The sequence below is a fragment of the Macaca nemestrina genome, chromosome 20, assembly GCF_043159975.1.
Source record: "Macaca nemestrina isolate mMacNem1 chromosome 20, mMacNem.hap1, whole genome shotgun sequence".
NCBI lineage: Eukaryota > Metazoa > Chordata > Mammalia > Primates > Cercopithecidae > Macaca > Macaca nemestrina.
This window is the reverse complement of record NC_092144.1, coordinates 14,843,787-14,871,748: the sequence shown is the minus strand read 5'-3', so window position 1 is coordinate 14,871,748 and position 27,962 is coordinate 14,843,787. Positions and strand designations below refer to the sequence as shown.

Below are 27,962 nucleotides of genomic sequence, written 5' to 3'. Positions count from 1 at the left end.
CCTAGCCCGCAGCTTCGCTCAGTTGGTAGAGCCCCTCATTCCCATGCTGGGGGCTCCACGTGTAAGAGTCTGGCTGAGTTAGGGGGTGGAGGGTGGGGTAGGCCTGCATCCTTTGCTTTTATTCTACAAAAACAGAACACTCAGCAAAGGGTCTTTGGGCAAGGGAGGAAGGAAGGGGCTTACAGGGGTCTGAGTTTACAAAACAACAACAAAAGTAAGCAGCCTCGAGCCCTACGATCCAGCCTCACGCCTCAGCAGTCTGCCCACATGAGCTGAGGGCCTCAGGTGGGTGATGTCCGGGTTAAAAGCGCTGACGTCAGGCTCCAGATTTCCTCAATTTGGAAGCCTGCCAGGGGTTCTGCCAGTAGGGGGTGAGCCCTGAGTCAGAGGTGGGGCTTAGGTCCTCTGAAGGCTCAGTGGGCAAGTCCTGGAGACCTGGCTCTGCAGGGGCGTGGCCTGAGGCCCTCAATCCGCAGGATCCTGGGGGCGGGGCCTGAGCCCAAGTGGGCAGGGCCGAGCCAGGTCCCTCAAACAGGACAGGTGTGAGAACTCAGGGGGCGGGACCTAAGCCTCAAGGGGCGGGATCAGACTCCCTAAGGGGCGGAGCCTTGCCTTGAGGGGCGTGGCCAGCACCATCAGGCTGCTCAACAGCGGTGCCTGGTCATCCAGGAGCTGAACCTGAACTTCGAGGGGAGTGGCCTATTCCCTCGGGATCTTTGGGGCGAGTCCTGGTCCTTCGGGGGCGTGGCCTCGGCCCGTCTGGGAGGGGCCTGGACCCCTGGGATCCGCAGGGATCGCGCCCACGCTCAGGCCCGCGGAGGCAGGGGCTCCACCTTGAGCCAGATCCCACTCTCCGTGCGCAGGATGAGCTCCGGCTTCCGCCGCACCTTGCGCGTTCGGTCCACACTCAGGCGGAAACGTAGCAGTGTTAGTGCCACAACCACGCGCATCTCGGCCATGGCGAAGCTCTGTCCGATGCAGTTCCTGGAGGAAGAGAGGACAGGGCTCAGGCCCAGCTTCTGTGTGAGCACTGGTCCCTGGGCGTCACATGCCTCCTTGGAAAATGAAGCAAGCATCCTGGGCTGGGTGAGGGTTAAAGTGAAACTCCACGCTGGGTGAGGGTTAAAGTGAGACCCCACGAATCGCTCAATTAATGTGACCTTGGGGTTGAGTGTCTGAATCCCGGTGCAGCCTCTTACTAGCTGTGTGTCCTGGATACATGGCGCCCCCTCTGAGTCTCAGTTCCTTCATCTGTAAAAACGGGGACAAAGGCATCATAGAGCCAATGGGAGCGTGGGAGCCCAGAACTCAGGGCCTGACACACTGTCGGTGCTCAATACCCAGGATGCTATTGCAGAGTCTGATTTGGGGGCCTCCTGGCGCACTGGGGAGAGGGTGCCGGGTTTTCAGAAAGGACGCCTGGGTGCCATCTGGTCTCTGCTCCTGAGAGGCACATTCCTGATCTTTCCCTGCCTCTGTTCGTCCACAGCTGGCTTGGACTGGGGGAAATAGAGGGGTTACCTGGGTCCTGCAGAGAAGGGCACGTAGGCCAGTGGAGAGCGCTGCTGTGGGTTGTCCGGGTCAAAGCGGTAGGGGTTGTACACCTAGGGAGGAACAGCCTGGAGATGAGTCTGGGGGCTGCCCGAGACATCCCAGCCTGGCCCCCTTCCCTGAGCCTCTGGCGGTCAGTAAAGATGGATGGAGAGCACCTCAGGGCTACCTCTTCCATTCCAACTTGCACTTCCTGCAATGCAGCCACACCTGCCTCCTTCTGTTGTTCACACGCACCAGTGAGATTCCACCTCAGGGCCTTTGCACTTGCTATTTCCTCTGCCTAGAACAGGTTTCTCCCTGATCCTTCATCCCCTGGGGTCTCAGCTCAAACATCTCCTCAGCAAGCCCTTTCATAACCACTCGAGCTAAAGTGCCCCATCCACTAGTTTTTATCTCTTTTTTTTTATTTATTTGTTTGTCTGTCTTTGTTTCTCTTTGTTTGCTTGTTTGTTAGAGTCAGAGTCTCACTCAGGCTGGAGTGCAGAAGCAGGATCATAGCTCATTGCAGGCTGGGCGCGGTGGCTCACGCTTGTAATCCCAGCACTTTGGGAGGCCAAGGCAGATGCTTCATCTCAGCTCAGGGGTTCAAGACCAGCCTGGCCAACATGGTGAAACCCCGTCTCTACTAAAAATACAAAAAAATTAGCCAGGCGTGGTGGCACATGCCTGTAATCCCAACTACTCGGGAAGCTGAGGCAGGAGAAGCTCTTGAATCCAGGAGGTAGAGGTTGCAGTGAGCTAAGATCACACCACCGCACGCACTCCAGCCTGGGCAACAAAGCAAGACTCTCTCAAAAAAATAAATAAATAACCATAGCTATTGCAGCTGGGCCCAAGCGATCCTCCTGCCTCAGCCTCCTGAGTGGCTGGCACTGCAGGTGTGCATCACCATGGCTGGCTAACTTTTTTTTTTTTTTAGAAATGGGGTCTCACTGTGTTACCCAGGCTAGGCTGAGCTGGAACTTGTGGCCTCAAACAATTTTCCCACCTTGGTCTCCCAAAGCACTGGGATTACAGACACAAGCCACCACATTGGGCCAACTTTTTCCTTTTTGGTAGAGATGGGGGTCTCGCTGTGTTGCCCAGGCTGGCCTCAAACTCCTGGGCCCGAGCAATCCTCCCACCTCAGCCTCCCAAAGTGCTGGGATTACAAGCGTGAACCACTGCGCCTGTAAACCGGAACTGGCCCAGTTTTTCTTTATTTTGTGCATGTATCAATACCCAAAATCTTATTTATTTGATTATTATCTTCCCCAAAACTTCACTGTGAGCCCCGTGAAGACAAAGACAGTATCATCCTCTATTTTCAGAGCCCAGCACACACTCTGGCACACAGTAGGTGCTCAATAAATATTTTCTGCCCTAATGCATTAACAATGAGCAGGTGAATAAATGGCTAAATGCGGAGTGGTGAGGAGTGTGTGCACTCAGGCCCTGCAACTGGCCCTGCTCTCTGGCTCCCTGGGGCGCAGGGGAGGGGAGGACCTGAAGGCAGGGAGGATTGGGGCAGGCACTCACCTTGGAGTCAGGCCACACTGTGGGGTTGTGGTGGGTTCCATAGATGCTGACCAAACAGATGATTCCTATGGGGAAAGATGGGATCAGTGGGGCCAAGGGGAGCCAGGGCCTCCTCCAGAAACATCCCCCCCACCTTGGGTCTCCCTAGAGCCATGATGTTCCCATGAGCCATCTGCCACCACCTTCTGTCCATCCTCCTCTAAAAAATTCTGCTGCCACTTTGGGAGGCTGAGACGGGCGGATCACAAGGTCAGGAGATCGAGACCATCCTGGCTAACACGGTGAAACCCCGTCTCTACTAAAAAATACAAAAAGCTAGCCGGGCGAGGTGGCGGGCGCCTGTAGTCCCAGCTACTCGGGAGGCTGAGGCAGGAGAATGGCGTGAACCCGGGAGGCGGAGCTTGCAGTGAGATGAGATCCGGCCACTGCACTCCAGCCCGGGTGACAGAGCGAGACTCTGTCTCAAAAAAAAAAAAAAAATTCTGCTGCCCTATACACTCTTCCTGCCTTTCCCTAGGAGAACCCTATCATCTTCTTTCTGGCTGCCACACTGGCCACATTGGGATCTTTCTTACTCGCAGATCTGACATTGCTCTTCAGCTCAAGCACCTACATTGGCTCCCTGCTACCCCCAGGATTGAGTTCAAACGCCATCACCTGTCCAGGCCTTTCACAATCTGCATCCTGAGGCTCTACTCCATAAACATGCTCACTCTTTTACTTCCACACTCCAAGCCTCACCTCCCACATTCCCTCCTCCAGGCAGCCCTCCCTGCATTCCTCCCCATATTTGAGCTACTCCAGCCCCTGTCTCTCCCTTTAGCCCATTCCTGATTCCATATGCCTGGGAACATCTGTGCCCTGCTGTATCTCCCCCAGAATGGGCAATGCTCAAAACCTGAGCCAGGGTCCCCAGTATCCACCAAGACAGGGCTTGGTCTCCAGGGAGTAACTGGCAACTGAATGAAACAGACCCTCCCCAACTGCACCCTCACAGGCCCATCCCTGTGACTCTGCTTCCTTCCTTTCCACCTGGACTAACTGGGCTCTACCTCCCTGCACACACAACTGCGTTTCCTCCAATACCCCAGAAGCAGCAGGCACACAGAGAGCTGCCCCATCTGCAGAGATAGTGCACCTAGGGCAGGCATGGCCAGGCCCCTGTGGACAACAGAGCAGCCACAGCATTGGAGGCAGTGCACCAGCAGCAGGGGGGAACATGGCGGGCACCTTTGGGGATGATGCGTCCGTCTGGGAGCTTGATGTCCTCCGTGCATTGGCGAGAGACAAGAGTGACAGGTGGGTACTGGCGCAGGCTCTCCTTAATGCACATAGTTGTGAAGGGCAGCTGAGTCAGATCGTCCCTGGGGAGAATGGAGATATAACTAGAAGCCGAACCACCAGGACACCACCTCCATGAAACACACACACACACACACATGCACACACATACACACATGCACACACATACACACACACTCAGGGGCAGCTGGGCAGGAAACCAGTCTAGGATTTTAGACTTACCCCAACTTCTGACATTTGCAGTTGTCTTATGCACAGGTGGGCAGTACTAATATTTAGTGTTTTGTGTATCTCGGGTCACTGCAACCTCAGCCTCGCAGGTTCAAGCGATTCTCCTGCTTCAGCCTCTTGAGTAGCTGGGATTACAGGCATGCGCCACCACGCCTAGCTAATTTTTGTATTTTTAGTAGAGACGGAGTTTCACCATGTCGGCCAGGCTGGTCTCAAACTCCTGACCTCAGGCAATCCACCCACCTCGGCCTCCCAAAGTGCTGGGATTACAGACATGAGCCTCAGCACCCGGCCAGTACTAATACTTAGGATGCAAAGTATCTGAGCACAGACCACTCAGAATAGCACTAGCACTGGGCCCTCTGCTGGGCCCAGCATTAAGTCTTTAATTGATGAATTATGTGGAGGCCCAGGTGCACCTAGGTGAGGTGCGAGGACAGCCAAGGGGACTCAGGGCAACAGCAATATGTCAGTTTATATGGTCCATTTCTGTACTTAAAAAACTGGTGCAGGATAGGTGCGGTGGCTCTGGCCTGTAACCCCAACGCTTAGGGAGGCCGAGGTGGGCGGATCATCTGAGGTCAGGAGTTCAAGATCAGCCTGGTCAACATCGCGAAACCCCATCTTTACTAAAAAACACAAAAATTAGCTGAGGGTGTGGTGGTGTGCACCTGTAGTCTCAGCTACTGGGGAGGCTGAGGCAAAAGAGTTACTTGAACCCAGAAGGCGGACATTGCAGTGAGATGAGATCACACCCCTACTCTCCAGCCTGGGTGACAGAGTGAGACTCTTGTCTTAAAAAAAAAAAAAAAACTGGTGCAGGCCAGGCATGGTGGCTCATACCTGTAATCCCAGCACTTTGGGAGGCTGAAGCAGGTGAATAACTTGAGCCCAGGAGTTCGTGACCAGCCTGGGCAACAGAGACCCCAACTCTACCAAAAGTTTAAAAATGAGCTGGGCATGATGGCACACACCTGTAGTCCCAACTACTCAGGAGGCTGTAGTGAGCTACGATCATGCCACTGTACTCCAGCCTGGGCCACAGAGCGAGAGCCTATCTAAAAAGAAAGAAAGAAGGAAAGAAGGAAAAGAAAGAAGGAAAGAAGGAAGGAAGGAAGGAAGGAAAGAAGGAAGGAAGGAAGGAAGGAGGGAAGGAAGGAAGGAGGGAAGGAAGGAAGGAAGGAAGGGGAGAGAGGAAGGAGAGAAAGAGAGAGAGAAAAGGGCATTATCTCCTTATTATATTATTGACTTAATATTTTTTCCTTTGGACTTTAGGGCCCAAAATTGGGCTAATGATAACTCTTGGTTCATGTTCTAGATTAGATTAGTTTCTTTAAATCAACAGGTTCTCTTTCTTTTTTGGTGGAGTCTTGCTGTTTCGTCCAGGCTGGAGTGCAGTGGCATGATCTCGGCTCCCTGCAACCTCCGCCTCCCAGGTTCAAGCAATTCTCACGCCTCAGCCTCTCAAGCAGCTGGGATTACAAGCACACACCAATACACCCGGCTAATTTTTGTATTTGTAGTAGCGACAGGGTTTCACCATGTTGCCCAGGTTGGTCTTGAATTTCTGGCCTCAAGTGATCCACCCGCCTCGGCCTCACAAAGTGCTGCGATTACAGGCATGAGCCACCTCACCCAACCCAGGTTCTCTTTCAAAGAAATTTCATGGCTGGGCACAGTCGCTCACGCCTATAATCTCAGCACTTTGCGAGGCCAAAGTAAGAGGATCACTTGCACTCAGGGATTTGAGACCAGCCTGGGCAATACAGCGAGTCCCCATCTCTAAAAAAAAAAAACTTCAAAAATTAGCCAGTTGTGGTGGCACACACCTGTGATCCCACCTACTCAGGAGGCTGAGGCAGGAGGATTGCCCGACCCCAGGAGTTTGAGGCTGCATTGAGTGGTGATTGTGCCACTGCACTCCAGCCTGTCTCAAAAAAAATAAACTTCATCTTGCTATAAAGGGCGAACAGCCTCCCTGGCATAAAGGTATTCATCCATACAAACACCACTGTGAAAGCAGTAGCATGTTATTAAATTGTGGCTGTACACCAACTCCTGCTCAACTCTCTAAACCTGAGACATCTTCTCCCTTTGTTAAAAAGGAAGATTAGCAAAGCGTTCAGGATACAGTTGCACCCCACTGAGCATGTACCCCTGAGGCCATAATGTAAAAGGTTGAAATAGAACCTAAAGGAACTTTCTCACTATGTGAGTTGATGCTATTTAATGCTGTGGCTTTGTTTTCCTTTTTTTTTTTTTTTTTTTTTGAGACAGGGTCTCACTCTGTCACCCAGGCTGGAGTGCATGGCATAATCTTGACTCACCACAGCCTCCACTTCCTGGCTTCAAGCAATCCTCCCACCTCAGCCTCCCAAGTAGCTGGGACTACAGGCATGCACCACCCCGCCCAGCTAATTTTTGTTTGTTTTTTTTTTTTTGTAGAGACGGGGTTTTGTCATGTTGCCCAGGCTGGTCTCAAATACCTCAGCTCAAGCAATCCACCCCCATCGGCCTCCCAAAGTACTTGGATTACAGGTATGAGCCACCGCGCCCAGTCTAACGCTGTGTTTTCTTTTCATCACCCAGAATCAGCTCGACATAGCATAAATCTGATAGAGACTGGGTTATTTGTTCTGATTCTCCACTTCCTCCCTGAATTAGAACTATATACCTGTACCCTTTGTCGTATGATTCTGCAGTGCCTTCTGCTCAGGTGAGTGGAGTATATATATGTCCTGCCCCATTCATGCTGGGCTTGGTCACATGACTTGTTAGCCAGCGCAATGCTCTAGTGCCAGCAGAGCTTTTATTTTTATTTTATTTATTTATTTATTTACTTCATCTTTTTTTTTTTTTTTTTGAGACAGAGTTTCACTCTTGTAGCCCAGGCTAGAGTGCAGTGCAACCTCAGCAACGTCCACCTCCCAGGTTCAAGTGATTCTCCTCTCTCTGCCTACCGAGTAGGGGGGATTACAGGCACCCGCCACCATGTCTGGCTAATTTTTGTATTTTTAGTAGAGATGGGGTTTCACCATGTTGGTCAGGTTGATCTCGAACTCCTGACCTCAGGTGATCCGCCCACCTCGGCCTCCCAAAGTGCTGGGATTACAGGCGTGAGCCACCTCGCCCGGCCCAAGCAAAGCTTTTAAATTTCGTGACTTTTTGTGCTTCTGGAATCTGCCTTGAGAAGAGCACGACCCAGGGTAGCCTCTGGTCCAAAGAGAACAGAGAGGAAGTATATGAAGCAGATCTGAACCCAGCTCTTAGTTTGGAAGCAACTCCACTCCACTTAGCCAAGAGCAGCAGCAACTAGAGTAATGAGCAGACAAGAGCAAGAAATATGTGCATACAAAAGCAATAAATAACTGCTGGCTGTAAACCACTAAGTTTGGGAGCTGTTTGTTATGCAGCATTATTTCAATAACTGCTGACCAGGACACTTTGAGAATTTCTGCATTATGAGGCAGGCATAGGCACTATCACCACGCCCATTTTATAGTTGAAGAAATTGCAATTCAGGAAGCTAAAGTGGCTTGTCTGAGGTCACACCATCAGTAAGTGGGAGAGAAGAGGCTTACACCCAAGGTTCTGGCCTCAACCTGCCCCCTCCATTCCCCTGAGCTCACACTCACCACTCCAGCTCCTCCAGCTCCCGGCCTTTCATGACTTCCTGAATCTCTTCCCGGCATTTCTCCTGGTATTCTGGATACTTTGCCAAATTGAACAGCACCCAAGAGAGCCCACTGGATGTTGTGTCGTGACCTGCAGGTGGATGACGGTATCTGAATGGAGGCTGCCTGAAGAAAGCAGAGATGCTATCTGCAGCCAATGATGCCCCTTCCTGCCCTCCTCCAGCCTCACCCCACATCCTCACCCTCAAACATGAAGGTGTCTGCCTCAGCTCGGATATCCTCGTCTGACAGTTCCTTTCCATCTTCATCCTGGAATGGGCAGTAGAGGGTGCTCAGCCCACTTCATCCCACCCTCTGCATCCTAGGGGTTCCTCAAAACTCAGATATCTCCCCCCATCTTTTTGTTGTTGTTGTTGAGACAGAGTCTCACTCTATCACCCAGGCTGGAGTGCAGTGGCGCAATCTTGGCTTACTGCAGCCTCCGACTCTCAGGTTCAAGTGATTCTCGTGCCTCAGCCTCCCGAGTAGCTGGGATTACAGGCACATGCCACCACTCACAGTTAATTTTTATATTTTTAGTAGAGATGGAGTTTCGCCATATTGGCCAGGCTGGTCTCGAACTCCTGGCCTCAAGTGATCCACCTGCCTCATCCTCCCAGTTCTGGGATTACAGGCGTGAGCTACCACACCTGGTTTCCCTCTTTCTCTCTCTTAAGCCAAGCTGTGGGGGGAATTATTCCAGGAAGATGGAAATATGCAACTTGTCTAATAAAGATGGAAAGTGCCCAGCCTGGTGGCTCACGCCTGTAATCCCAACACTTTGGGCGGCCAAGTTGGGAAGATCTCTTGAGCCTAGGAGTTCAAGACCAGCCTGGGCAACATAGTGAGACCCCATTTCTACAAAAAAAAATTAGCCAGGCGTGGTGATGCATGCCTGTAGTCCCAGCTACTGGTGAAGCTGAGACAGGAGGATTAAGCCCAGGAGGTCAAGGCTCCAGTGAACCATGACTGCATCACTGCACTCCAGCCTGGGTGACAGAGCAAGACCCTGGGTGAGAGATGCTGGTGAGGCTGTGGAGGAATAGGAACACTTTTACACTGTTGATGGGAATGTAAATTAGTTCAACCATTGTGGAAGACAGTGTGGCAATTCCTCAAAGACCACTTGACCCAGCAATCCCATTACTGGGTATATAACCAAAGGAATATAAATCATTCTATTATAAAGATACATGCACACGTATGTTCATTGCAGCACTATTCGCAATAACAAAGACAGGAATCAACCCAAATGCCCATCGATGAAAGACTGGATAAAGAAAATGTGGTACATATATACCATGGAATATTATTATACAGCCATAAAAAGGAACAAGATTATGTCCTTTGCAGGGACCTGAATGGAGCTGGAAGCCATCATCCTTAGCAATCTAAGGCAGGAACAGAAAACCAAACACCACATGTTCCCACTTATAAGTGGGAGCTGAACAATGAAAAAACACGGACGCAGGGAGGGAAACAACACACATTTGGGGCCTATCAGGGCGGCAGTAGGAGGGAGAATATCAGGATAAATAGCAAATGCATGCAGAGCTTAATACCTAGGTGATGAGTTGATAGGTGCAGCAAACCACCATGGCACATGTTTGCCTAGGTAACAAACCTGCACGCCCAACACATGTCTCCTTGAACTTTAAATTTAATTTAATGTAAAAAAATATTTTTTGAGACAGAGTTTCTCTCTTGTTCCCAGGCTGGAGTGCAGTAGCACAATCTTGGCTCACTACAACCTCTGCCTCCCAGGTTCAAGCGATTCTTCTGCCTCAGCCTCCAGAGGAGCTGGGATTACAAGCGCATGCCACCACGCCCGGCTAATTTTTTTTTCTCTTTTTAGTAGAGACGGTGTTTCAACATGTTGGCCAGGCTGGTCTCGAACTCCTGACCTCAGGTGATCCTCCCGCCTCAGCTTCCCAAAGTGCTGGGATTACAGGCATGAGCCACTGCGCCCAGCTTATCCTAGAACTTTAAATTAAATTTTTAAAAAACAAGAAAAAAGAAAAGAAAGATGGAAAGAGGGACAGAAAGTCAACAGTGAGGAGAAGAAGGGAGTTCCTATTTCTTGAGCAGCCTCTAACACCAAACATCCCACTGGATGCCTGACAACCTTGTGATCAGGTTTTATGATCACCATGGTATAAAAGGAGAAACTGAGGCTCGGGAAGACAAGTCATATGACTAAGGTCAAACATCCACTAAGCGACAGAGCCAGGACTGGAATCCAGGACTATTTGAATCCAGAACCCAAAAGGTCCACAGACACACCAGTGAGTGACCATACAAGTGTCTCATCTCTTCAAGGTCATGTCCCTTCCTCCCTCCCTCCCTCCCTCCCTCCCTTCCTTCCTTCCTTCACCAGTGAGTGACCATACAAGTGTCTCATCTCTTCAAGGTCATGTCCCTCCCTCCCTCCCTCCCTCCCTTCCTTCCTTCTTGACGGAGTTTCACTCTTGCAGACCAGGTTGGAGTGCAATGGCATGAGCTCAGCTCACCGCAACCTCCAGCTCCCAGGTTCAAGCGATTTTCTTGCCTCAGCCTCCCAAGTAGCTGGGATTACAGGTGTGCACCACCACACCTGGCTAATTTTGTATTTTTAGTAGAGACGGGGTTTCTCCATGTTGGTCAGGCTGGTCTGGAACTCCCGACCTCAGGTGATCCGCCCACCTCAGCCTCCCAAAGTGCTGGGATTACAGGTGTGACCCACCGCACCCGGCCCAAGGTCATATATTTCATTTTTGCAATTTTGATGAGCTGAATGGTGCCCTGCCCACTCCTACCCCCACCCCCACCCCCACCCCACCCCACCGCTAGAATTCATAAGTCCTAACTTCCAATACCTCAGACTATGACCATGTTTGGAGAGAGGTCTTTGCAGAAGTAATCAAGACAAAATGAACTCATTAGGGCAGGGCCCTAATCCAATGTGACTGGTGTCCTTATACAAAGAGAAGAAGACAGAGACAGGCACAGAGGGAAGATGATCCGCAGACATAGGGAGAAGACAGCCTTCTGCAAGCCAGGGAGCAAGGCCTGGATCAGATTCATCCTTCATGGCCCTTAGAAGAAACCAGCCCTGCAGATACCTTGATCTTGGACTTCTAGCTTCCAGAACTGTGAGAGAATAAATTGTTGATGTTTAGGCTATTTAGTTTGTGATACTTTGTAATAGCAGCCCAAGAAAACTCACCCAGTGAGTCTTACATGTTCTGACCCCATCCCAGACCCATGTGAATTTTTTTTTGTTTTGCGTGTGTGTGTTGTTTTGTTTTGTTTTGTTTTGTTCTGAGACAGAGTCTCGCTCTGTTGCCCAGGCTGGAGTGCAGTGGCACCATCATAGCTCACTGCAGCTTCCAACTCCTGGGCTCAAGCCACACTCCTGCTTCAGCCTCCCAAGTAGCTGGGACCGTAGGCATGCAGCACCACACCCAACTTATTGATTTTTTGTAGAGACAGGGTCTCCCTGTGTTGCCAGGCTGATCTCCAATTCCAGGGCTCAAGCAATCCTCCCTCCTCGGCCTCCCAAAGTGCTAGCATTACACATGTGAGCCACAACGCCTAATGGAGTTCTAACATTTATCATTTTATACGCAATTCCTAGAGAGGCCATCGAGGGCAGGGCTCCACCCTCCAGGGCCCAGCCTCACCCTGGCCAGGAGCAGCACATCAATGAAGTCCAAGGTCTTCCCCTGCTTGGACTTAAGCCAGGCCTCGGCCCCCTGCTGACGCAGTGCCCGCCGCCGTTCCTGGATAACTTCAGTGGTGAAGTGGTGTACCATGTCACAGGCCTGCCGGAACCTCCGCCCATCCGCCGAGCGATAGTAAATGAAGTCGAGGTAATGGTGCAAGCGATATTGACGCCGGACAGCCAGAGCACTCAGTTCAATGATAGCGGAGATATAATCACTCATCTTCCTGCCAGGGAGAAAGGAAGCCATGAGTGTAGCCCCTTCCCCCAGCACAGCCCAGCCATGGCTTGGCTAAGACCCATGGCTAAGACCCATGGCTTGGCTAAGATAAGCCTTCACTCCCCATTGAGTAGATAACAAAGAGAAACCCTATATTAACTCTATTTTTAATTCATTTAGTTTTTAGATAGGGTCTTGCTCTGTCACCTAGGCTGCAGTACAGCGGCATAATCATAGCCCACCACAGCCTCGAACTCATGAGCTCAAGCGATCCTCCAGCCTCGGCCTCCCAAAGTGCTGGGTTACAGGCCTGAGCCACCACACTCGGTCCTATATATATTTTTAAACAGGCCCAAAGAGGGATAAGGACTTTCAACATAGGCATAGTCATTGTAGCATCACTAAAGCTAAATGGCTACACTCCTCAGCATGGGAGAAAATATTTGCAAATTATATATCTGATAAGGGATTAGTACCTAAAATAAATAAAGAATTCTTAAAACTTACTTTAAAATGGGCAATGGATATGAATAGGCATTTCTCCAAAAAAGACAGAAATGACCAATGAGAATGTGAAAAGATACTTAACAGCACTGGTCACCAGAGAAATGCAAATCAAAGCCACGATGAGATACTACTTCACCCCACTAAGATGACTAAAATCAAAACTTATAGTAACAAGTGTTGGGCTGCACTCCAGCCTGAGCAACAGAGCAATACCCTATCTCAAAAGCAAACAAACAAAACAACAACAACAACAACAAGCAAGTGTTAGTGAGTATGTGGAGAAACTGGAGCTCTCACACTCACTGGTTGGAAGAGCAAAATGGTACAACCACTTTGTACCATGTTGAAACCCACTGAAATAAAGTTTAGCAGTTCCTCAAAACGTTTAAATTGGAATTACCATATGACCCAGCAATTCTGCTCCTAGGTATATAGCCAAGATAATTAAAAATACATGTTCACACAAAAGTTTGTGCATGAATGTTAATAGCAGCATTATTCATAGTAGTCAAAAAGTGGAAACAATGTCTATCGATGGATGACTGGATAAACAAAATGTGGTATTATGTGGTAAATAGAATATTATTCATCAATGAAAAGAAATACATAACCGATACATGCTACAATATGGATGAGCCTTTAAAACATTATGCTGGGTGAAACAAGCCAGACACAAAAGTCTGTATGATACCATCTGTGTGAAATATCCGTAATAGGCAAACCTATAGAGACAGAAAGTAGATTGGTGATTGTCTAGACCTGAAGGAGAAAGGAAAGGGCAAGGGTTGCTAAAGTGTATGAAGTTTCTTGGAGTAGGGGGAGGATTGATGAAAATATTCTAAAATTGATTATAGTAATGGTTGCACAACTCTGGATATACTAAAAGCAATTCAGGTGTATTCTTTAAGTGAGTAAATTGTATAGTATGTGAATTGTCTCTCAATAAAGCTTGTATTAAAATAATAATGATAATAATAATGGGTGAAGCATGCTTGCAGGGAGCTGTCCTCAGTCCTGAAGTGGGCTTGTTTTTATGCCCTTATTGCAGTCTGTCGTTTTCTTGTTTACTTACTTGTTCATGGTTACTGCCTGTCTTCCTACTGAAATGGAAGTTCTAGAGAAGCAACATCTTGTCTTTCTTGTTGACTATGGTGTTCCCAGCACCTAGTTCAGGGCTGGCCCTTACTAGGCACTCAGTAAATATTTCTTGGATTAATTAATTATTTAATTTCTAAAGCCATCTTTAGTTATTTAATTACTAAGACCATCTCTGCCTTATCCAACTGGAACACGTCCCTATAATGCCTAGAGTAACAAAGTCATTAGCTTGTTACTGAGGACCTACTATGTGTGGCAAGCTTTGCATTAGTTGTCTCCCTTATTCCTTATGTCCCCACTTAGACTATAAACTTCACAGAACTGTGACTATCTGCTGTTCACCACCCTGTCCTCAGCAGCAATATCATGGTGCCAGGCACATAGTAGGTGCATAATGAATATTTGATGAATGAATGAATGAATGAATGAACCAAGGCATTGATTATTTGATTCATTTACTCAACAAATATTCTCTGAGCATCAATTATGTGCCAGGGCAGTGCTACGTCATTTTATCCTTAAAGCATCTCTCAGAGAGTAAGAGATTGACATCCTTTTTTTACAAATAAGGAAACTGAGCCTCAGAAAGTGGGGAGGACACTGTCCAAAGACCACACACTCTTCATAGTGGAATGAAAAAATACTAGCATTTACTAACATTACCTACTATATACCAAGCCATTGATTCACATTATCTCATTTAATTCTCACACAATGACTCTGGGGAAGGAATTATGATGTCCATTTTTTTTTTTATTTAAAAAAAGTGAAGCTCAGAGAGATGGTCAGTTTCCTGGAACCACACGGCCCATCTGTGGCAGAGCTCCCACAGGCCAGAGTTGTCTAATGCCTGGGAGTTCCCTTTCTCCTGCCACTATCTTGCCCCTAGAGCAGCTGGCTCCACAGTCCCAAGAAGGGTCACACTCACTCTTGGCAGTTGCTGTTGTAGCTGAAGACGCATTTCTGAAGACTGTCCAGGGTCATGAGGCTGATATGCTCAAACATATCAAGGGAGACCACTGAGCCCTCTGCCAGACGCCGCCATTTAGCCTGGAAGAGAGATACATAGTGACTATGCATGGAAACCAGAGACAGGGAGTCAGCCTAACAAGGACCCGACTGCATTTTCACTACGAGCTCATTTTATAGATAAAGCCAGTGAGGCCTCCTGACATCACATGGCTTGCCCATGCATGAGTTGGAGCCTGGACAAGCCTCACTCCCAGGACACCCTCTTCCCACAAAGCCTTGGGACTCACATGCATAATGTCAGTGCACTGGTTGAAGATCTTCATGTAAGGCTTCAGGATGTCAAAGTGGAAGGCAGGTGTCAGCAGGCGACGGTGCCGGCTCCACTTGTCACCTTTGCTGAGCAGCAGCCCATCCCCTGGGCCCAGAAGACTGAGGTTAGGGACCTCTCCTGTTACTCTGAAAACCTCCAAGGAACCCCACGCTCTTCCCTCTCTTCTCTGAAGCCCCAGCCCCAGCCTACCCACTGGACACTCACCTAGCCAAGGTTTTAGGAAGCCATAGAAGAGGTCATCCTTGGGGGCGATGGCAGCTGTGGAGGGCAAAGGGCCAATGATGACTCCAAATAGAGTCCTTCCTTCCTTCCTTCCTTCCCTCCCTTCTTTCTTTCCCTTTCTTTCTCTCTCTCTCTCTCCTTTCTTTGTCTTTCTTTCTTTCTCTTTCTTTCTTTCTTTCTTTCTTTCTTTCTTTCTTTCTCTCACTCTCTCTCTCTCTCTTTCTTTCTTTCTTTCTTTCTTTTTCTTTCTTTCCAGAGTCTCACTCTGTCACCCAGGCTGGAGTGCACTGGTGCAATCTTCACTCACTGCAACCTCTGCCTTCCAGGTTCAAGTGGTTCTCCTGCCTCAGCCTCCTGAGTAGCTAGGATTACAGGTGCCCACCATCATGCCCAGCTAATTTGTTTGTATTTTTAGCAGAGACAGGGTTTCACCATGTTGGCCAGACTGGTCTCGAACTCCTAACCTCAAGTGGTCCACCCACCTCAGCCTCCCAAAGTGCTGGGATTACAAGCATGAGCCACCACGCCTGGCCTCAAAACAGAGTTCTAACTCTTGACCTTTGCTTATGACTTCCTTAGGCCTCCTCACTGGGCTCTGACCTCCCACTGTATTCCTCCAGTCCATCCTCCACACCTACCCGAGAAAAATCCTTATAAAACACTGATCTCAATATGAGCCTTCCCTGCTCAAACGCCTCCCATGGCTCCCCATTGCGCTTGTAAAAAGTTCAGGTTCAGCCTGGCATTGAAACCCAATTCCATCTGGTCCCTGTATGCCTCTCCCACCTCATCCTTCAACATACACCAGATAACCCTATTCTCATCACATGCTGTGGATCACCTCCGAACCTTTGGTCAGGCTGAGCTGTCTCTCCAGAATAGCCTTCTTCACCTGAGCCTTCCCCTAATCCACCCCCTTTTTTTTCTGCCAGCTCAAGCAGGTCATCTGAATCACACCTCCTGTGCTCCCAGCCTCCAGCCTCGCCCTCTCCAGTGTGTCCCTCATGATGGCCCCAGGAGAATCTCATCTGACTATCAGATCTGACCATGCCCCTTCCTGCTTACACACCCATCACCCTCACATACCAGCCCATTTTCAAAGCCCTGAATGATTTGCCTTTGTCCAAATCTCTCTCAACACACCTCTGTCTTCCATCCCCCATTCGACATCACAGAACTAACACCACATAACCTTTTTTTTTTTTTTTTTTTTTTTTTTTGAGATGGAGTCTCGCTCTGTCACCCAGGCTGGGGTGTATGGTGAGATCATAGCTCACTGCTGCCTCCAATTCCTAGATTCAAGCGATCCTCCCACCTCAGCCTCCCGAGTAGCTGGGACTACAGACATACGCCACCACACCTGGCTAATTTGTTCATTTTTTGTATAGACAGGGTATCGCCATATTTCCCAGGCTGGTCTTGAACTCCTGAGCTCAAGTGATCCTCCAAATTCAGCCTCCCAAAGTGTTGGGATTACAGGCATAAGCCGCCATGCCCAGCCGCACCACAGAACTTTTCTCAGCTCCCCAAAAAGACCACGTGCTCTCTCTTCTCTCAGACTTTCCACCAGTTGCTCTCTCTGCCTCAAACACTCTTCCCTCATCCTGTAGTCTCAATTTGAATGCTTCTCCCCACCCCTGACCCAGCAATCACTCTGGATTGTATCCACTTAGTTACAAGCTCCTTAACAGAAGGGTTCATGTTGATCACTGATATATTGTGCTAAATAAGTTTTTATTAAATGAATAAGTAAGTCAATCCAAGGATGGATGAATGAAAGAATAAATGGGTGGATGGATGAGTAGATGGACAGATGAGTACACGGATGGAAGAATAAGTGGATGGATGAATAGCAGATGGATAGATGGTGGGTGGGTGGGTGGGTGGATGGATGGATGAATGGATGGTTGGATGGGTGGATGGTGGATGGATGGATGAATGGATGGATGGATGGATGGATGAATGAGTGGATAGGTGGATGGTGGATGGATGAGTGGATGGTTGGATGGGTGGATGGTGGATGGATGGATGAATGGATGGATGGACGGATGGATGGACGGATGGATGAATGAGTGGATAGGTGGATGGTGGATGAATGAGTGGATGAATGAATGCATGGATGGATGGATGGATGGATTCTCCTTCTATATACTGAACAAATTTGGGGCTGAATGGGCAGAGGCCCGGGAAGGAAGTATCTGAAATTCGAGTGGTATCACTTTTACCTGAATGTGACTCAGCCACCTACACACACACACTGCCTAGGAATTGGCCAATTGCGTACATAATCATCTGCCCACTCATCCTCCCATTCAACACACCTCTTCTGCTGCCTTTCTGTGCCCAACCCAAGTTGGGTGATGCTGGGGACCCACAGATGGCTCAGCTTTATGCCCTCCCTGGAGGAGCTCCTGAGCAGGGCAGGAAAGGGAAGCAGAGGCATGCCATGCAACTACCAAGAAGGTAGAAAGTGTGGTAGGTGCTAAGGAGGGCTCAGAAAAAGGGCTGTTGGAAGTCAGAGCAGGCTTCCTGGAGGAGGCAGCATTGAAGAGGAAAGCAGGAGTCCAGTCACTCCTCTCCTCTCCGCGCTCTGGACTCCAAGATAGGCTCCACAGGGATCTTTCTGACACCCAGATCTGGTCAATAGCTGCCTTGTTCAAATACCTCCCATGGCTCCCTGTCACTCCTAGGATAAAGTACAAGTGCATTCACTTTGCAGTCCAGTTCCTGCTTAACTGTCAGTCTCATTTCCTATTCCCCCCAACATATCACCTTCACTGCAGCCACCGTAAGTCACTTGAATTTCCCTGGAATTTTTGCACATCTGCATCAGTGCACTGGCAGGACTTTCCATCTGGGACTCCTTCTCTGGCAAACTCCTAGGCATCCTTTAAGGCCCAGCATCACTGACACCTCCTCCAGGAAGCCTTCTCCAAACTCCCTTCTCAGCTGAACCATTGCTCTCTCATCCTCAGGTTCCTTTTCCACTCCAACTCTGACCACTCAATGCCAGGAAGGTCTGTGTCCACGTTCCTCACCAGTTTCCCCCTCCGGCAAAAAGGAAATGGTAGTCCAGGAGCAATGATTCACACCTGCAGTCCCAGCACTTTGGGAGGCTGAGGCAGGAGGATCACTTGAGCCCAGAAGTTCAAGACCAGCCTGGGCAACACAGCAAGACTCTGTCTCTACAAAAATGTTCTTTAAAAAGAAAAAAAAAAAGAGGGAGAGATGAGATGAGATGGTGTATGAAATACCCCCACACAGTGCCAGCATGGAGAAACTCATGCTCAGAAAACTGCATATCAATGTGTTTGAGAGCTTGGGTTCTGGGCTAGCCAGGTCTGCGTTCAAATTCCAGCCCTGCCACTAACTAGATATGTAAGCCTGGACATGTTACCACTGCCAAAGGAGAAAACAGAAAAATCCTCCCTCATGGTATCCCTATAAGACTCAACAAGCTCTTGTGTTCCTGGCACATGGTAGGTGCTCATTAAACATGTGTGTCTATAAATATATAATTGACCGACTGTTGGCTATTTTTATTACTATGATTAAAATGATGATTTATTGGCATCAAGAACTTGTGAGATAAATGTTTAGGTTTCCTGTTAATAGAAAATTAATGCAAGCCCTCTGTGGAAAACAGCAAGGTGATTCCTTAAAAAGTTAAGTACAGAATTAGGCCGGGTGCGGTGGCTCAAGCCTGTAATCCCAGCACTTTGGGAGGCCGAGACGGGCAGATCACAAGGTCAGGAGATCGAGACCATCCTGGCTAACATGGTGAAACCCCGTCTCTACTAAAAATACAAAAAAACTAGCCGGGCGCGGTAGCGGGCGCCTATAGTCCCAGCTACTCGGGAGGCTGAGGCAGGAGAATGGCGTAAACCCGGGAGGCGGAGCTTGCAGTGAGCTGAGATCCGGCCACTGCACTCCAGCCTGGGCGACAGAGCGAGACTCCGTCTCAAAAAAAACAATACAAAAAACTAGCCGCGCGAGGTGGCGGGCGCCTGTAGTCCCAGCTACTCGGGAGGCTGAGGCAGGAGAATGGCGTAAACCCGAGAGGCGGAGCTTGCAGTGAGCCGAGATCGCACCACTGCACTCCAGCCTGGGCGACAGAGCGAGACTCCGTCTCAAAAAAAAAAAAAAAAAAAAAAGTTAAGTACAGAATTACCATATGACTTGGCGACTCTACTTCTAGGTATCTACCCAAGAGAGAAATGAAAACATATGTCCACCCCAAAACTTGAACACATATGTTCATAGTAGCATGATTCACAACAGCCAAAAGGTGAACAGATAAACAACAACAACAACAAAATCCATACAGTGAAATGAAGTCAGCCCTAACGACCAACCTGGACAATATAGCAAGACCTCATCTCTACAAAAATAAAAATAAAAATTAGCTGGGCATGGTGGTGCGTGCCTGCAGTTCCAGCTACTCGGAAGGCTGAGGCAGGAGGAGGATCGCTTGAGCCCAGGACTTCAAGGCTGTAAAGAGTTGTGACTGCACCACTGCACTCCAGCCTCTCGGTGACAGGGTAAGACTCTGTCTCAAATTAAAAAAAAAAAAAAAAAAGAAGAAGAAACTGATTCATACTGCAACGTAAATGAACTTCAAAAACATTATGTTGAGTAAAAGAAAACAGACACAAAAAGATCACATTTTGTGTAATTCCCTTTCTATGATGTACCCAGAATAAGCACATCCATAGAGACAGAAAGCAGATTCAAGGTTACCAGGGGACGGGAGGAGGAGGGAAATGGGAAGTGATTACTCAATGGGTATAGAGTTTTTTTATGGGGTGATTAAAACTTTTGAAGCTGGAGAATGCTGGTGGTTGCCCAACATGGTGAATACACTAAATACCACTGATTGTTCACTTGTAAATGGTTAATTATATGTTACATGAATTTCACCTCGATTTTAAAAAGATGATATAAAAGCAAGCCACAATTATATGTCTATATATCATGATGTTCTCTATAAGGCACGTTTACCTACTTTCTCTCATGAAAATTTCCTAGTCCAAAGGCCCATAAGATGATAGGGGAAACTGAGGCTCCAACAGGCTGTGGGCCCTCCTCCCGGCTCAAGGGCTATGGCAGCTCCAAGCTCAGAGCAGCAAGCTATTCCCAGGTGTGGCCCCAGGAGGTCCTGATGGGGGTGGAGTCTGTGACTGGAGCCTGATCTGTGTAATTCCAGGTGGGGGCACCCTGGGGCCAAAAGGCCTCACTCCAGGCTGACTCACAGCCCCACCCTCTCCATCCTGGAGTTCCCTATCTGGCTTCTCTGGTGGGGAACCTCCACTGGAGGAGGGGAGGGCAAGAGGCTTAAGCATCTGCTACATGCCAGCCCCTCCTGGGGCGCTACTCCTTGGTCTGTTTGGAGTCTCAGAACCAGGCAGGATGGTGGTCAGGAAACTGATGCTCTGAGTGGGAGGAGGAGGGAGGAGGAAGGAGAAAGAAGAAAAAGAGAGGCCGGGCACTGTGACTCACACCTGTAATACCAGCACTTTGAGAGGCCAAGGGGGGAGGATTACTTAAGGTCAGGAATTCAAGACCAGCCTGGCCAATATGGTGAATGGTATTTTTTCCGTCTCTACTGGAAAAAAAAAAAAATTACAAAAATTAGCCAGGTGTGGTGGTGCACACTCGTAGTCCCAGCTACTCACGAAGCTGAGGCAGGAGAATCACTTGAACCCGGGAGGCAGAGGTTGCAGTGAGCTGAGATCATGCCACTGCACTCCACTCTGGGAAGAAGAAGGAGAAGGAGAAGAAGAAGGAGGAGGAAGAGGAAGAGGAAGAGGAGGAGGAGGAAGAGGGAGAAAGAAGAAGTAGAAGAAGGAGGAGGAGAGGAAGAAGAAGAAGAGAAGGGAGGAGGGGGGAAGAGGAGGAGTAGAGAGAGAAATAGAAGGAGGAGAAGAGGGAGGAAGAATAAAGGGAAGGAGGAAAAGAGAAAGAAAAACATATATTAAAAAGGCAGAAGAAGAAAAACCTTTATTAGTACCTGTCCATATTATTTTTTAACTTTTTAAAAATTTGTTTAGAGACAGGATCTCACTCTGTTGCCTATGCTGGATGCAGTGGCACAATCATAGGTCACTGCAGCCTCAACCTCTTGGGCTCAAGCAATCCTCCTACCTCAGCCTCCTGAGTAGCTGGGACTATAAGCATGCACCACTACACCTGGCTAATTTTTAAAATTTTTTTGTAAAGATAGGGTCTTGCTCTGTTGCCCAGGCTGGAGTGCAGCAGTGGTGCAATCACAGCTCACTGCAGCCTCCAACTGCTGGGCTCAAGCAATCCTCTCACCTCAGCCTCCTGAGTAGCTGGGACTACAGGCACGCACCACTACACATAGCTAATATTTTTTAATGTTTTTGTACATTGATGGAGTCTTGTTAGATTACCCAGGCTGGTCTTAAACTCCTGGGCTCAAGTGATCCTCCCATCTCAGCCACCCAAGTAGCCAGGACTACAGGTGCATATCAGTGCCACTGGGTAATTATTTATTTTTTTCGAGGGACAGGGTCTTACTATGTTGCCCAGGCTAGTCTCAAACTCCTGGCCTCAAGCAACCCTCCTGACTCAGCCTCCCAAAGTGTTGGGATTACAGGTGTGTACTGCCACACCTGATCTACTGGAGCTCATTGGTTCATTTGAGAGTGAGCTCTCTCAGGTGTTCTCTGATACCTCTGGAGGTGCCCAGGTAATATGGTTTTGTTGTGTCCCCATCCAAATCTCATTTTGAATTATAGTTCCCATAATCCCCATGTGTCATGGAGGCATCCAATGGGGGTGTAATTGAATCATGGGGTAGATTACCCCCATGCTGCTGTTTCCATGATAGTGAATGAGTTCTCACGAGATTTGATGAATTTATACGGGGCTTTTCCCCCTTTAATTTGGCACTTCTCCTTCCTGCTGTCATGTGAACAAGGACGTGTTTGCTTCCCCTTCCGCCATGATTGTAAGTTTCCTGAGGCCTCCCCAGCCCTGCGGAACTGAGTCAGTTAAACCTCTTTCCTTTATAAATTACCCAGTCTAGGGCAATCCTTTATAGCAGCATGAGAACGAACTAATACACCAGGTACACAAGGCCACACTGAGGATCCAGAGTCCCGCTCATGAGGAAGATAGAGCTGGACACAGACATACCCAGGTCCAAAGGGTTAGGACTGAGAATAGGTCTGTCTGGGAAGTCAGGGAAAGACTCCTGGAGGAGGCAGCCATTGGAGCTGGGTGTCGAAGGCTGAGCAAGAGCTTGCCAAGCACACTTGGGAGTCTCACATCTTGGGATAGGTGTGGACTGCACAAGGAAGAAGCAATTCTTCCACATCTCCCTCCCTGCCAGTCAGAGTCAGCCCAAGTGATGACAGCAGGCTGCAGGCTGAGTCACCAAGAGTCCTGGCCATAATGGGAGTGTCAGAACCAAATGATGGGAGTGCCATGGCCAGGGATTGAGTAACACTTACTTAACAAAACCATGGGGAAAAACTGCCTGTCCAAACATGCTTTGCTCTGACTGCCAGATGGATGGACATTCCCTCGAAGTTCCTGGAACTCTTAGTCATTGTCACATCTTTGCCCATACCGTTCTCACAATCTGGATTGCCATTCTTGCTTTGGTGAACTCTTATTCATCCTTCAAAGCCCTATTCAAATGACCCTTCCTCTGGATATCCCACCTGTCTAAAATCTCAGATAGGCTCTGGGAGTTGAGGACTCACACATAGCTCAGAGGCCCAGTGCACCTACCTGAGGCTCCCAAAATGGGCTTGATGTAATCAGGGTGCACCAGAACCAACAGCGGCAGGACAGGTCCCATCCACACCAAGAGTATATGGTGCATGTTGTCTAGTACCTTCTTCTCATCTTGAAGGCCCGCCTCATTTGGAAGGTACTGCAAGAGGTAAGGGAGGAGCAATGAGGAGGTACCCAGCCCCAGCTTCCCCCACTGCCTTCCTCCTGCCACCTCCTGTAGTCTCAAAACAAGCCCAATAGTGCTACATGATGATTTTAGGCAGCTGGCTGCACCTCCCTGGGCCTCCATTTCCTCATCTGAAAAAATGGAGAAGAATCAACTCTCCCTCTGAGGGCAGCAGAAAGGATTCATGAAATAACAAAGCAAGAGCCCCAGCATGGGCCTGACTCTGGCTGATGTTCAATAGCTAAAAACAGTAGCCAAATGTAGTGGCTCACATCTGTAATCCCAGCACTTTGGGAGGCCAAGGCAAGCAGATCACCTGAGGTCAGGAGTTCGAGACCAGGCTGGACAGCATGGTGAAACGCCGTCTCTACTAAAAATACTAAAATTAGCTGGGCTTGGTGATGGGCGCCTGTAATCCCTGCTACCCAGGAGACTGAGACAGGAGAATCGTTTGAACCCAGGAGGCGGAGGTTGCAGTGAGCCGAGATCATGCCATTGCACTCCAGCCTGGGCAACAAGAGCAAAACTCCACCTCAAAAAAAACATGCCTGTAATCACAGCTACTCAAAAGGCTGAGGCAGGAGAACCACCTGAGCTTGGGAAGTCGAGGCTGCAGTGAGCTTTGACTCAGCAAGGTCGAATGGTTTTTCTGAAGTTACAAGTTAAGTAGGTGACTATTCTGGTTTAGGCTCCCCCAGAAGGAAGTCCTGAGACAATGGTTCTAGGGCAGGTAGTTTATTTGGGGGATGGTCCCCAAAAACATGGGTAGTGAGATAGGGAAAGAAGACCACCAGTAAACAATGAGTTGTCAAGGAAATTGCCACCAAGGGCAACCAGGGCTCAGTCCCACTGGGGAGCCTTGGAGGACAGAGTAGCACATTGCATCTCAGAGTCATCCCATCTGAGGGCAAGGGAGCTGGGGTATTTATGTACCAATGCCCATGAGTCATTGGCTGAGGGTCACTCCTGGGGAAGTTAATTCCCAAGCTCACAGAACAAACAGTGGCAGAACAGGCACTGGGGCTCTAGGCATGCACCACCAAGCCCGGTTAATTTCAAAATTTTTTGTAAAAACTGGGTCTTGCTATGTTGCCCAAGCTGGTCTCAAACTCCCAGGCTCAAGCAATTCTCCTGCCTTGGCCTCCCGATGTGCTAGGATTGCAGGTGTGAGCCACTGTGCCCAGCCTTTATTTCACCTGCAGAATAGGCTCCAGCCACCAGAGACAGCCCCTAGAACGCAGGAGCTGGCGGCTGGACATCAGGCCACTGCATCCAAAAATGGGTTGAGAGGAATATGGACAAGCTTTGGCATCATTTGCAAAGCTAGTACCTGAACCCAGGCCACCTAGCTACAAAACTGCACTTCCTCACCTGTTGTATGAGGCAGGAAAGCTTCAGGCTCAACGTTAGAAAAATCCAAGTTCAAACCCAACCTCAGGTGCTGTGTGACTTTGAGCAAGACACTTAACCTCTCTGTGTTCAAATCTATAAAAGTATGAATCCATGAAATAGGACAGATCCATCCCCACTTCACAGGCTGTGAGAATTAGAGAAGAGTTCAGATACAAAGGAGCCTAACCCAGCGCCTAGCCGGTGATAAGGTTCAGCAATTGCCAAATGAGTAAAGCAACAAGTGACCCCTTTCTAGCTCCTGTGTCTCCTTCTCCGTCAGGCTCAGCCCTGATTGTGTCCACACCCAAGCCTCAATTGCAGCCTCACCCAGCCCCCGTGGGCCCAGGAGCTGGGTTGGACATACAATGTCAAGGCTGGGCTTTAGAGCTGGCCCTGACCGACTCCTTCAGGCACTAGAGCCTGGCCACTCCCTCTAGGACAACCATCAAATCCAGAGAGGGCTTTCTAGAGTAAGGGCATTGGAGATGAGGCATGAAAAATGAGTAGAAGGTGATCTAGCAGAGAAGGATACCTGGACAGAGAGTATAGTTTTGGCAAAGGCCTTGGAGGTGGGAGCCTTGTTACAGAAGTGGGAAGTGATTTTATGGAGCTAGGGAGGGATGGTGGAACAAGTGAGGAGGATAGAGGCTGGAGCCAAAAGGGCCTTGAACACCAGCCTTTTTCTGAATGGCAGTAGGGAGCCATGGAGGGTGTGTGAGCAGGGGCAGGGATGTGGTTGGATCCAAGAATCCCTCTGGGGCCAGGATGGGAGATGGACTAAAGGGATGAAACTGGAGGTAGGAACTCAAGGAGGAGGCTAGACCATGGACCATCAGGAGAGGATAAGGCCTGAGCAAGGGAGGGGATGGAAGAAATGAAGGAGAAAACTCCAAAAGGGAAAGTCCAGCCTATCTCATCCAGAAAGTAGAGGCATCAGAGAGTAGAGCTAAAAACAGGGAGGCTGAGCACGGTAGTTCATGTGATGTCAGGAGTTTGAGATCAGCCTGGCCAACATGGTGAAACCCTGTCTCTACTAAAAATACAAAAATTGGCCGGGTGCGGTGGCTCACGCCTGTAATCCCTGCACTTTGGGAGGCCGAGGCGGGCAGATCACGAGGTCAGGAGATCGAGACCATCCTGGCTAACACGGTGAAACCCCGTCTCTACTAAAATACAAAAAATTAGCCGGGCGCGGTGGTGGGCGCCTGTAGTCCCAGCTACTCGGGAGGCTGAGGCAGGAGAATGGCGCGAACCTGGGAGGCGGAGCTTGCAGTGAGCCGAGATGGTGCCACTGCACTCCAGCCTGGGTGACAGAGTGAAGACTCCGCCTCAAAAAAAAATAAAATAAAATAAAAATAAAAATAAAAATACAAAAATTAGCCAGGTGTGGGGGCATGGGCTTGCAGGCTTGCAGTCACAGTTACTTGGGAAGCTGAGGCAGGAGGATCCCTTGAGCCCAGGAGGTAGAGGCTGCAGTCAGCCATGATTGTACCACTGCACTCCTGCCTAGGTGACAGAGAAAGACCCTGTCTCAAAAAAAAAAAAAAAGGAAAAGTCCAACCTATCTCATCTAGAAACTAACTACAGAAAGTAGAGGCATCAGAGGGTAGAACTGAGAGCAAGGAGGCTGAAGCTTGACATGCTGGGTTTGAACCCCAGCTCTGCCACTTACAAGCTGTGTGACCTAAGGTCAGCTACTTAACCTCTCTGTGCCTCAGTAATCTTCCATGCAAAATGGGGCTAGTCATGGGACCTACTTCCTAGAATTGTCAAGAGAACTGAATGAGTTAATATTTGTCTGGAAAAATACTTGGCACATATCTGCAAAATTAAAAAGGACTCAGCAGGCTGAGGCCAAAGGATTGCTTGAGCTTAGGAGTTCAAGATCAGCCTAGGCAACATAGCGAGACCCTGTCTCAAAAAAAAAAAAAAAAATTCAATGCAATAAAGGGATAAGAGTCCTGACCTGGGACCACAGCATTCAAGGGAGAACAGTGGAACCACACTGAGAAGAGGATGTGTTCTCCTCCCCACCTCCATCCCTACCCTGGGATTCCAAACTCCAAAGGTAAAGGTACCTGTTGCTACAGTGATAGCTATAAAATTATAGAGAGAGTTCTTTTTTTTTTTTTTTTTCTTAGAGAGACAGGGTCTCACTAGGTCACCCAGGCTAGAATGCAGTGACGCAATCATAGCTCACTGCAGCCTCAAACTCCCAGGCTCAAACAATCCTCCTGCCTCAGCCTCCCAAGTAGCTGGGACTACAGGTGTGTACCACTGCACTCAGCTAATTTTTGTAATTTTTCTTATAGAGATGGGTTCTCACTGTGTTGCCCAGGCTAGTGTCAAACTCCTAAGCTCAAGCAATCCTCCTACCTCAGCCTCCCAAGTGGCTGAGACTACAAGCGTGTACCACCACACCCATCTAATTTTTGTATTTTTTGTAGAGACGGGGTCTCACTATGTTTCCCAAGCTGGTCTCAAACTCCTGGCCTCAAGCAATCCTCCCACCTCAGCCTCCCAAAATAATTCATCTTTAAAGTTAGTTCTGCCTCCTCCCAACTGTGTGACCTTGGATAAACTGCTTGCCCTCTCTGAGCCTCAGCCTCATACCCCATCATATAAATCTGCTGCTAGCCCCAACCAGATTCTTGGGAGGCTGTGGGAAGCCAGCAGGCCCACCATCCTTACCTATTACCCTGCACCTGCCCAGCCCAGCCCAGTCCTGCCTGGCCACACTTACCATGCCCAGGTGGCCCAGCAGCCAGTTGCGCCGGGGAGGCTGGGGGAAGCAGCGCAGCCGGCGGCAGGTGATGTAGAAGCTCCGGCAGAGCCTCAGGAACCACAGCAGCAGGCGGAACAGGAAGAAGAGCAGCAAGAGGAGAAGGGTGGACACCGCGTATATGCGGAACGTTGTCTTCTCCAGCCCCAGGAGGTGCAGCAGGTGGTCTGTGATGGGCAGCATCCTGGGGACACACAGGGTCAGAGGATCGGTGCCATGCACAAGGCGATGACCCATGGGGTCAGGCATGGTGTGCCTAGTGCACAGCAGGTTCCCAGCACACGTGAGTTCCAGACACCAAGGATACCTCTTCATTCCCCAGCCATGACCTCCAGCCAGCTGGACAGATGGATGCACTCAGGGCCCTGCTCGTATGCTCTTAGCCTTGACTTTTGCAAGGTCACGCTCTTGACTTCTCTACCATAGGGCATTCTCTGCCCATGCATAGCCAGTCAGGCTGGGAAACCAAGACCCCCCTCCCAAAGGAGCAGCTCTCAACCAATGACTGAGGCTCATTGGTGGA

General features: G+C 49.2%; 1 protein-coding gene across 1 annotated transcript; it reads right to left on the bottom strand.

Moving 5' to 3' along the window:
* Positions 1-27,622, bottom strand: CYP4F22 (cytochrome P450 family 4 subfamily F member 22). The gene is made up of 12 exons (XM_011763998.2): positions 27,401-27,622; positions 23,094-23,238; positions 15,315-15,368; positions 15,067-15,194; positions 14,736-14,857; positions 11,942-12,209; positions 8,483-8,549; positions 8,241-8,370; positions 4,303-4,436; positions 3,073-3,137; positions 1,522-1,604; positions 1-984 (listed from the first exon to the last, which is right to left on the bottom strand). The coding sequence occupies exons 1-12, from the start codon at positions 27,620-27,622 to the stop codon at positions 807-809; spliced, it is 1,596 nt and encodes a 531-aa protein (XP_011762300.2). The 3' UTR covers positions 1-806.
* Positions 27,623-27,962: the final 340 nt, after the last annotated feature.